The sequence below is a fragment of the Mytilinidion resinicola genome (assembly GCF_010093595.1).
Source record: "Mytilinidion resinicola strain CBS 304.34 unplaced genomic scaffold BDZ99scaffold_2, whole genome shotgun sequence".
In the NCBI taxonomy this organism is placed as follows: Eukaryota; Fungi; Ascomycota; class Dothideomycetes; order Mytilinidiales; family Mytilinidiaceae; genus Mytilinidion; species Mytilinidion resinicola.
The window spans coordinates 469,902-480,249 of NW_022985438.1; the positions used below are offsets into that span (position 1 = coordinate 469,902).

General features: G+C 49.5%; 5 protein-coding genes across 5 annotated transcripts; 2 read left to right on the plus strand and 3 right to left on the minus strand.

Annotated features, from left to right (window-relative positions):
• The first annotated feature begins 862 nt into the window (after positions 1-862).
• BDZ99DRAFT_457717 (GroES-like protein) lies at positions 863-2,364 on the plus strand. The gene is made up of 3 exons (XM_033718749.1): positions 863-1,487; positions 1,540-1,719; positions 1,776-2,364. The coding sequence occupies exons 1-3, from the start codon at positions 1,119-1,121 to the stop codon at positions 2,250-2,252; spliced, it is 1,026 nt and encodes a 341-aa protein (XP_033582717.1). The 5' UTR covers positions 863-1,118; the 3' UTR covers positions 2,253-2,364.
• On the minus strand, positions 2,245-3,782 carry BDZ99DRAFT_406039 (NADH-dependent flavin oxidoreductase). Its single transcript, XM_033716441.1, has one exon. It carries the CDS (start codon positions 3,774-3,776, stop codon positions 2,412-2,414), a length of 1,365 nt encoding a protein of 454 aa, XP_033582718.1. The 5' UTR covers positions 3,777-3,782; the 3' UTR covers positions 2,245-2,411.
• An 871-nt stretch (positions 3,783-4,653) lies between these two features.
• Positions 4,654-6,983, plus strand: BDZ99DRAFT_505461 (HET-domain-containing protein; the record flags this gene model as incomplete). Its single annotated transcript, XM_033724110.1, has 2 exons — positions 4,654-5,461; positions 6,931-6,983. 2 exons carry the CDS (start codon positions 4,654-4,656, stop codon positions 6,981-6,983), a joined length of 861 nt encoding a protein of 286 aa, XP_033582719.1.
• A 1,046-nt stretch (positions 6,984-8,029) lies between these two features.
• Positions 8,030-8,476, minus strand: BDZ99DRAFT_514402 (uncharacterized protein; the record flags this gene model as incomplete). The annotated part of the gene is made up of 1 exon (XM_033724870.1): positions 8,030-8,476. The coding sequence occupies one exon, from the start codon at positions 8,474-8,476 to the stop codon at positions 8,030-8,032; it is 447 nt and encodes a 148-aa protein (XP_033582720.1).
• Positions 8,477-8,600: 124 nt separating this feature from the next.
• Positions 8,601-9,274, minus strand: BDZ99DRAFT_514403 (uncharacterized protein; the record flags this gene model as incomplete). The annotated part of the gene is made up of 2 exons (XM_033724871.1): positions 8,601-8,878; positions 8,986-9,274. 2 exons carry the CDS (start codon positions 9,272-9,274, stop codon positions 8,601-8,603), a joined length of 567 nt encoding a protein of 188 aa, XP_033582721.1.
• Between the last annotated feature and the right edge of the window lie 1,074 nt (positions 9,275-10,348).

Here is a 10,348-nt window from a genome sequence, read left to right on the forward strand (position 1 = left end):
AAATGCTCGCTCGAGAGCAGCTGGCTGCGGCAACGCTGTGAATCAGTTCCCCCACGTGGCATTTTGTTCGGAAAACAAAAGCCAAGCCAGCGCTGGCACACTGGCAACAACTCGAGCTGAATTCCAAAAATCGAGATCGAATGCCGACCTCCCGACGTCGAATTCCAATTCTGGTATGACCCGGAAGTCTCTGGAGTATCTTGCCGTGGTGGGGGCTGTGCATTAGCGATTACAAAATCAAGCACAAATGCGCATAATTAGCCTCCCTGGACCGTCTGCATGATGCTAAAAACTCAAACAATCCAAATCGAACTTCGAAATGCTGACAAAGTCTAATGGCCGAGTAAAATGCTGCGAAAGAAGCCAGCGGTCAAAGAGAGCGATCGGCAAAAAAAGGCTTCGCTTCCCTTCCCCTCTCTCACGTAGTCGTTGTAGTTATTCTTGGCTTTGTGAACGCGTTTTGATGCACGCCGCCCGATATGGATTCGCGAGGTTCTAATCTGATCGAGAAATATGTCTGTGCGTACGTGGTTGCGATGTCATCACCGTCGTGGCTTACTTGGTGATGGAAAGTCTCAGGTAGACCCCTCGTGCTGCTCTTCGCGGGCGATGGACACGTCGCACAGTCAGATAATCAACGGCCACATTCCGCGCGGCCCTTTCCGCAGTCCCCTCACCACGTCACTTATACCTCCAGCCACAACCTGCATCCAGCCCGGCTATCTCGGTAGAGTCGCTAAGGCCGTAGCCATCGCTTGTTACGCGGCCCGTCTCCCGCTTACTCACAACCAGGCTTGGCTTATATATACTATAGTCACTGAGTACAGAGCCATTATGTGAAGCTTTGAAACGACTATCTACACTCTTTCCTACCCCATTAAGAAGTCTTGGTTATATTTATATCGCACTTAAAAGGAAGCAAATGGCACGAGTCAAGAGCCGCTCTAGTCCGAGAATCGGCTACGTCGAACTATCCGATCGGCGTTTTTGTTTGTTGCTGAAGACGTACGCCCCACCACCTGCGATTCCCAAAGTGCCCAAGGCCACGAAAGAAAAAAGTGCCCAAACCTCAAGTGCTTCGTGTTTCGGTTTCTTCCGTAGACGCAAAGACAGCAAAGATGGCTGAGCAGAATATCGCCGCACTCCTCCCTGCCCCGTCTACTCCGCTTTCGTTGACCGCAGTACCGACTCCTGCTCCTGAGAAGGGCGAGGTGCTGATCAAAAACTACTGCATCGCCATCCAGCCGCTCGATGCCAAGATCCTCCACGCCGGCTACACCGGCGCTGGGAACTTGCAATCATTCCCTGCGGTTCTTGGAACTAGTCTTGCCGGCGTGGTTGAGGCTGTCGGCGAAGGCGTAGAGGGATTCAAAGCAGGTGACCGAGTAGTAGCGGACACCGGAGCGTATTCAGGGGTCCCAGAGAAGAACCTCCGACAGGGATGCTGGCAGAAGTATGTGATTGCGGGTGCGAAGTCAGTGGCGAAGGTACGTGAAGCTTCACGAGTCCTAGATCGGAAGTGTACTGATGGCGATATAGATCGGTGATGCGTCGTTCGAGCAGGCGGTGTTGGTAGACTTCCCGCTGCAGACTGCTGTTGCGGCGTTGCACAACTTCCTCGGGATGGGGAAGCCAGGAACGGGCTCTGCGGATGAGAAGGTGTTGATTTGGGGCGCTGGTGGTGCGGTAGGGTCATATGCGGTTCAATACGCTAAGAGTGTGAGTGAAATCTTTCGCCACCCTGAGGCCTCTCAATGGCCACTGATCCCATTCAGGTCGGCCACACAGTCATTGTCACGGCCTCTGCCCGTGATACTGACCGTCAGAAGTCTCTCGGCGCCTCCGCAGTCCTGGACTACAAAAGCCCAGACATCGTGGAGCAACTCCGCCCACACGGGCCATTCAGGTATCTCTTTACAGGGAGCGGAGACCCAGCCTCCCAGAAAGCTCTCGCCGCGCTCCTCCAACCTGCTGGCGGATCTTTTGCATCCGTTCTTGGTGGGGATGTTGAGTTGCCCGAGAACGTAACCCGCGTTTACTTACCATTCTCGCAAGTGAGTCAAAAGGAAGAGCATGCGGTGTTTAGAGACTGGTGGTATGGGGACTATCTGCCAAAGGTATTGACGGAGGGACTAGTGCAGCCTGTCAAGTTTGAGAAGAGGGAGGGTGGGCTGGGAGCATTGTGGGGAGCAACCAAGGAAGTTTTTGAAGGGAAGATTAGGGGTAAAGTGGTTTTGAATCCGCAGGACTGAGCTTGGATATTTCAGAAGCGAGACACAAATGGGTATTGTGAAATCTACAATACGGCTCCACGCTTCTAGGTAACTTCTATTTGATCTTATGCTTGAACTTGTCAATCGTCCGCCTCGAAATTTCGTGCGTGAGGGTCGAGCCTTCGGAATTGAAGCCGATCAGAAAGTGACTCTCATAAACTGACTTGGCCACCAAACATCCACGCCCAACTGCCACGCAACCTTCAACACCCACTCTGATTCCCTCATGAACTGCCTAGCGACGAAAATAACATCGGCCAGGGGCTGTTTGCCGTCCTTGGCATCGGTCGCCTCCTTTGCGGCCTCAGCTTCCTCGCGGATACTGTTCTCGAGCTGGGCGACGGCGCCGTTCTGCTCGACGATGCGTTTCGCCTGCTCCGCTTCCGTGATCATGCCAACAGCGCCGATGAGAAGCTTCAAATTATCGGCATGCACGGCTTTCCTGATACGGTCGGCTATCTCGACCTGGTAGTTCTTGGCGTTAAAACCGTCGATACGTTGGTCGGGATGGTTGCCGCCGCTGCTGACGTCCAATAAGTCGACGCCCAGAGCAGGGAGCTGTTTGGCCACCTTGATCGTCGATTCAACCACCCAAGATCCTAGTTTCTTGCCTAAATCGGTGTCTTCCAAATATTCGGTTGATGAAATGCGAACAAAGAGCGGCGTGCTCGCCGGAATGACGTTCCGGATAGCTTTGATCACTTCAAAAAGAAGTCTTGTCCTATTCTCGAAACTACCGCCGTATTCATCCGTTCGTCGGTTAGAGATTGGCGACAGGAACTGGTGTATAAGGTATCCATGTGCAGCATGAATCTCAATCACGTCAACTCCAGCCTTCACACTCCTCTCTGCTGCCGTTGCAAAAGCCTGCACAACCTCCCTAACCTCTTGGGTCGTCAAGGCCTTGGGAGGCCAGAATCTGTTCTGCTCGCTATCGTAAATCCCATCCCAGACTTGATCTAGTCCGCCGGAAGGGCCTTTCACGTCGTCCGGCCAACCGCCAATATCTTTGTCGGCACGCTTGGATCTTGGGCCGTCGACTGTCGCTAGCCAAGGTGCGGCGGTACTACTCTTGCGGCCAGCGTGCGCCAGTTGTATGCCTACGAGAGCACCTTGGGACTTGACAAAGTCGGCAACTCGCTTCAAGCCGGCGATCTGCGCATCATCCCACAGGCCGGGACAATTTGGTGAAATCCGCCCGTTGGGCTGGACAGCTGTGGCTTCAACGAAAACTAGAGCCGCTCCTTTGATGGCATAATGGCCCAGTGTCGCAACATGCCAGTCCGTTAGAGCACCAATTTTAGGTCCAGATGGCGCTGCAGAGTACTGGCACATCGGTGAGACGACGAAGCGGTTGCGGAGAGTCGCGTTGCGAATTTGGAGGGGTGTGAATAGCGTGGGCGTTTTCGATGAGAGCTCCTTTGGAGTGCCGGGTGAGTGTACATGTTGGGGGGTGAAATAGGGTATGCCCGGTACCGGGGTGTTGAGATTGGTTGGAGCCATTGCGGTGATCAATTGCCTTACTTGGACGATTTAAAGAAAGGGGAGGTACTCTTGTACGCGGCGTGACTGCGATTCCGATATGGGAATTTATAGGAAGACGTCCGCGTTCTCTCACCATTAATAATGCTAGATGTCGTGATCTCCGGTTCCGGTGCCGGTTCCGCTGATCTACGCGACATCGGCCTCGTAAGTGGGTGGAGAGGCGAGCCTAACGAGGTTGCAGACTATGATAGTTGTTTGCGTCGACTACTGTGCCTATTAAATGAGTTGATTCGTAGATGTGAGGGTTAGCGGGCCACACTTGTAGCCAAGCTGACGGAAACTATCCTGGGTGGTTTAGATGATGTCTCCATTGAGCTGTTCAAAGTTAGGATATAATAAAGCTAGGTTATAGTAGTACTGGTGCGTAGACAGTGAGACGAGTTGCCGGATTGTCCGATATGCCTTCTATATGATTAGCACTCTACTTCGTGTTGTAGGGGAGAGTTATCCGTGACCCCTTTAGACTGGCTTACAGAATCTGCATCACGTGACCGTAGACGCAGTGGTATTTTCTATCTAGGGAGAATACGGCCAGCCCCTAGACCCTATCACTCTAACCACAAACCTTATGAAAACGACTTTAACTAATGGAGGGTGTCTATTATAAAAGAATTCGAAAGGCAGAATTCCCATCTTCCGCATCGAGCTTAGTGGCTGCCTTGTCGACTCAACCTCATGCACTCATCGTGTCCCTCATCTCGCGATACTTCCCCCTCAAACGACCCAGCACAAGCTAATATATATAACGGTTGATTAAATATCTGCTAAACAGGTTACCGGCTAGCCCCCCACTTAGCAAAAACCCATCCCAGCAATTAGGCCTCACGCCGCCGCAATGTGGCTCATCAACACAACCACTCTCAAGCTAGAGTTCTTCGTCAATCCCGAGAAAGCGTCCTACGCCATTCTATCACACACGTGGGGAGATGAGGAAGTCATATTCCAAGAATTACAGAGTCTTGACAAGGCAAGCTCCCAGAAGAAGGGGTTCGCCAAAATCGTGCGAATCTGTGAAAAAGCTCGCCAGGAAGGCCTTCAGTATGCTTGGGTGGATACTTGCTGTATCGACAAATCAAGTAGCGCTGAGCTATCTGAGGCCATCAACTCGATGTTTGCATGGTATAAAGACTCAGCTGTTTGTCTGGCGTATTTGGAGGATCTCCCGACTGAAGTTGGTTTCGAAGAGGGTTTTCATTCCTGTAGATGGCTTAGCAGAGGCTGGACTCTCCAGGAACTTATTGCACCTCAGAATATGGAGTTCTATGATCAGGCCTGGACCAAACGGACAACCAAAAGAGCTTCGACAAAACTTCTGGCGAAGGTGACTGGGGTCCAGGAAGCGGTGCTAGCAGACAGCACGAACTTAACGTCTCTATCTGTTGCACAGCGAATGTCATGGGTTTCTCGACGTCAGACTACACGAGCCGAGGATATTGCATACTGTATGCTAGGCATATTCGACATCCACATACCTCTGATATACGGTGAGGGCGAGAAAGCATTCATGCGACTGCAAGAAGAGATTGCAAAGCAGACTTGCGATCTGTCACTCTTTGCGTGGGCCGCGCCGCCACCTGAGCCTTCCAGCGATCCCCATAACTTTCGGGGAATATTTGCCAAGTCACCTGCAGAGTTCATCGACTGTTATAAAATGGCGCCTATGAATAAGATTGTCCCTTACAAAGAATTCACCATTACGAATCGAGGATTGCAAATTGAAGCAACACTGGTACGCCTGCTGTCCAGCTCCTCTTTCAACGACCTTGTGTTCAATCTTGGTGTTTCCTATCATGATAAACATACGTTGCCAGGCCGCGAAGGCTGGATAGGCATATACGTCCGGAAATCGATTCACGGATATGTTCGAGTGTGGTCACATCTACTGTGCATGTCCGCCCATCACGATAGAGCACGCTGTCCTCGGGCGATGCTACACATTCGCAAGACAATAAGCCAACATGACATCCAAACGCTTCGAACCCAATACTTGCGCGCCATACGATTTCTAGCTCTGCCGCCTGACATTAGCATAGCTCAGATCCAACCTCTCGATTTGTGGGATAATCAGAAAGCACTGCTCTTGGATCCTGGATCTGGCCTCAACGCTTACTGTGTCTTTACTGTGTCGGCTAGCCCATACCACACAGAATTCAGTGCAGTACTAGCTTGTTCCACCATGAGCTTTCCAACCGCAGTAGTGATGTGGAGCCAACAAGATGAGGGGTGGAATAGAATACGCGCTTTCCTGAGCCGAGCTAAGGAGGTTACAGACTATGTTTGTGTCGACTACCTAAGAAGAGACTTTGTTCCATTAAGAAGTTGGAACGAGTCAACAGCAACATGTAATTTCGTAGATACGAGAACGGGCTGTCAGGTTACACTTGAAGCTAAGCTGAGCAAGACTGTCGTGGAGGGCTCAGATGGGTTCTTGGTGGATCTGTCTAAACGTACCGTGATGAATACGGAGTAGGAGACGAAAGCAGCTCTTACTGGACCCGCTACTGGAGGGAGCATTTTACCCTTCTGGTACGCAACGATTCTAATGCGGAATTGAAAACTTCCATATCAAGTTCAGTGGCTGCCTTCAACTTCAATTCGCCCGTCACGCATATACTAGCTCCCATACCAAGGAGTGATTCTCGGTAATATGGCCCCTTTCCTCCTCGCCTCACTTCGCTGATGCTCCCGTCTGGTTCCAATACGAAGATTGTAAATCCTGGCTTCATCCTTAGTGGACCACCGAAACAGCGCACCGTCGTGCTAAAGAGATTCAGCAATTGGAAAGGACCGCAATTGGCTACGCTTCAGACGAGACGAAACGGCGTTGTTCACAGTAAAGTTACGGAAATTGGAAAGTACTACGATTCGCTATTCTCTAGCGGAGTGGGGTGTTCGGTTCGACGGTGAGGTGGCCAAGGTGTCGGTGGAGAGGACTAGAGATGCGACGACAGAGATGGCGGTAGTATGCGATTGAAAGGTGAAAGGCATTAAGAAGAAACTTCAGGATGGTGCAGGTGAGGCGCGCGCAACACGTGGTGGCGAGCGTTTGTTAGGATCTCAGATTTTCAGGGTCCAGCCTCAAACGATGCGTTATATTTCTATTATTTTTGAGCACCACCCGTACTAGCAAACAGTGACAAACGTAGCCACTCAGCGATCCCGTAAAAAATTGCGATTCTACAGTGTAGTAGCGCGTGGTTTTGTTTTGCCATTTCGTTTTAGAGTTCGATTTTGGCTGGGAACATGAGGTTGCTTTTTTGCAACTTTCCTTTTTTTTGTGTTTGGATCCAGCTTCCGAGGCACCGTCCTTCATTTACAGCCTTGACGTGGCTAAAAGCTGCAAGACGTGGGTATTTGTACATCATCGATAACATAGAGGATTTAATCCTAGTTGCCCCATTACATCACAAGGGTTGGCTAGTCCGGAAACATTGCTCAAAGCCTTAGGAAAAGCTGGAAGTAAGGTAGAACTAAAATAATTTGGCGATGATATAACGTGACGAGTGAGCCATCTATATCCTGTCAACACTCGAAATCCTCCATTAACCATGTTCAAATAAAATCAAATACCATCTGTGACTACATAATCAAAGATGTCTCTAAGGATTGGCAATGTGTTAAAGAGATCACAGGATGAGAGTATGAGTAGCGATTTTACTGGCTGTGAGCACGACAAGAGAAGGTTGCCATCCAAACTCTGCGCTCATTTCACACGTCAAGAGTCAATTCACTACATTAGGAGTTCCAGGTACAGTAAGCTACGTGATACAGGGGGTGCAGCCGAGTGGAACAAGTGCATAGAAAGGTGAGAGGTATCCACTCTCAGTTGGATCTCGCCCGTTGTTGATTTGCAGGCCGTAGCGTCTGAACATTAATAGAAGGCGAACAGCCATAATATACAAGCGCCAGGTTTGGTACCAGCTTGCTTGCTGTAGGTCATTGTCATAATCCAACAACCGTTATCCATCTATTTTAATTACATATCCTTGCCAAATCTCTCAATCCAGCCATGTCAGTCTGTCTCGCAACTAAGCCGATTTTCGCCAGCAAGCCCAGTATCCTATATCCTTGTACTCCCTCAAACCTTTGCCAAAAACTTAGAATAGGGTTGTCAATATTCTTACCCCACTCAAGCACACTGTCATGACGGTTGAGTACATAATCGCCTTATCCGCATTCAAAAATTGCGTACTCGTCAGCACAAATGTAGCCTACAGATATATCCCTACAGCAAGGGATTCAATGATCGCCTCATACCAGCGCCAGCTGTGCAGCCCGAAGTTCGATGGCATCGTGATGGTAGTCCTAATGAAAGAGCTGTCGTAAGACGCAATGGTGTCGCTATGCTGGAAGTCTGGCATGGGTAGACGGTGATGAACTTGGCTATGAGCCAGGTTGGAGGCTGCGTTCCTTGTATCCACGGACTGGAATCTAGGCGTACTTTTATCATGGTTCGCAACATCGACCGTGGGGAGGGTTGAGATGTTGCTTATGCGAAGAGGTGCCTGTTTTGGTGCGAAGCTATAGGGGAGGCATATGAGACCCCAAATGTTGTGGTCTAGCTTCTGACTATAGCCGTCGTAGATTTCGATGGATTCTTTCATCAGAAGGACAAGTCCGACAGCAATGAGAAGCCAAACCATGCACGCGATCGGCATTGAGGGTGTAGTCATTATCTGTCAAGCTCTGTCTAAATGAGAAACGGAGTATCAAGACATACCAGCAAAAAAGCAGAAAAGAATATTCACACCGCCACGGTACCATAGTGAAGCTGTCGGCTATTCAGTTGCGCCATAGCATAATGCTTGCAAGAGTCATAATCAACGCATCAATAGCAATCTTTGCAATGATATTATGCCACTCCTTGTCACTAAGAGATGGCAAGGGTATTGTCCATTCTCTAACCCGAGGTTCCCGCGGATTCGGATTCGAAAGCTGCGTGTGAAGAGGTCGTAATTGACGGAATAAACCGCTGGGGAGGCCAATGGTAAAGCAGCAGGTTGCAAGAGCACGGTGTGGTGAAACTAGAGCAAGCTGGACAAGCTCGAGAGGTGGTGAGCCTAAGGGGAAATGCAAGTTAGAAAGCGTCTAAGCATACTACGACAGGAAGTAGTGCTTGCGACAGGAAAGGGTTGGTAGGGTAGAATGAGGCGGTAACGGAGCTCACCTATCAAAGCCAAGATTGTTGGTAAAAGCGCTGCAATACTAGTCCCAGTGCCTAAGCTGGCCTTGAATGCTTCATCGAGATTGTTGAATATGCAAGAAATAAGAACGGAACAAGTCCCAAATTGGAACATCTTCGGGTCGCTACCATCGCAAATACGCGACGCATTCTGGAATCGAGGATCATCTGCTGGTCCAACTGTACGCTTCAATGCTTGAGCAGGAAGGATAAGAGTCAAGATAGCTAGTGACAGCTGGAATAGTATTTGGGAAGAGAAATGGACAGTCTTCATGTTGACATGGATTCGAGCAAAGGCGATTGACCAAAGAAAATGCACGGCTGTAGCTACAATTAATAGATAATATTTCAGCAAGATTCAATCCTTCGGAAAAGGGGGCTGTGCCAGACATGTATCTCGGTTAAAGCTGATGGGTGAGACGGCTGTTGCAGGTCCAGCCAGCATACTACGTGAAACCGCAGTGAACCGCAGTGGTCGTCTTTGGCGGATGGCGCTGCGAGCTTTCGTTCGATTTTCGTTCATTACGGGTGGTTAGATTGCATGAGGCATCCCTTCGTAAGTCAGCTAGGAGGCGTTGTGCACAGGCACGGATTCACCCAACTAAGGTGCATCCCTGCGTAGCGAGAAACCCCCCGTGCCGAGAAATATTTTTTGTTCAGACATCTCAAGTCTTTCCTCGTAAGCCTATAAAGTCATAGCCAATATAATAATGTTCTTTAGGCATTTCTCCTCAGGAAACCAGTTTGCAATGAGAAAAATACAACGATCTTAATCATGCTGTCAATCGTTCCGTTTACAGCGTCCAGGACCAAACTAGCTTTATACCCCTGCTCCACCACAACTATATATATATTTTCAAATTTCGGAGGCTTAGGACGATAATCCTATTAAAAGAAAATATATTTGCAGGTATTAGAGATGCGTAGCACTTAAAAAAGCATACACTTTAAAGTTTCTCCGTGCAAGGAAACGCTTAGTATTTTAGCGTATAGATTTAGCGCGCTTATATAGTTAAGTATTATTTATTTAGCCAGCTGTATTATAGGGCGCTGCTAAATGTACACCCTATATTTACTCGGTGTACACCCCTTTTCTACTCCGTATACACCCTTCTTACGTCTGATCTTCTGATTGGTCCGGAGGAGTGCTCCGGGGCCTCCGATTCGCTCGCTTACGTTTCTCACTAATTCCAAATGCTCTCTCCAAGTGCGGCGTGGCCACAAAGCATTACATCCTGATCCTCAACTTCCTCAATACACTCACCATGGCCCTCAAACCACCACCGCCACGGTCCTACTGTACGCTAGATGAAGCCGAGGAAGTGCTTAGAGAGCATGCAAAGGCGCA

Excerpts from the sequence above, each read along its gene's own strand:
- BDZ99DRAFT_406039 (XM_033716441.1), bottom strand. The coding sequence starts at position 3,776 with ATGGCTCCAACCAATCTCAACACCCCGGTACCGGGCATACCCTATTTC.
- BDZ99DRAFT_457717 (XM_033718749.1), top strand. The coding sequence starts at position 1,119 with ATGGCTGAGCAGAATATCGCCGCACTCCTCCCTGCCCCGTCTACTCCG. Across the intron at positions 1,488-1,539 it reads GTGCGAAGTCAGTGGCGAAG|ATCGGTGATGCGTCGTTCGA; the intron begins GTACGTGAAGCT and ends ATGGCGATATAG. Across the intron at positions 1,720-1,775 it reads CGGTTCAATACGCTAAGAGT|GTCGGCCACACAGTCATTGT; the intron begins GTGAGTGAAATC and ends GATCCCATTCAG.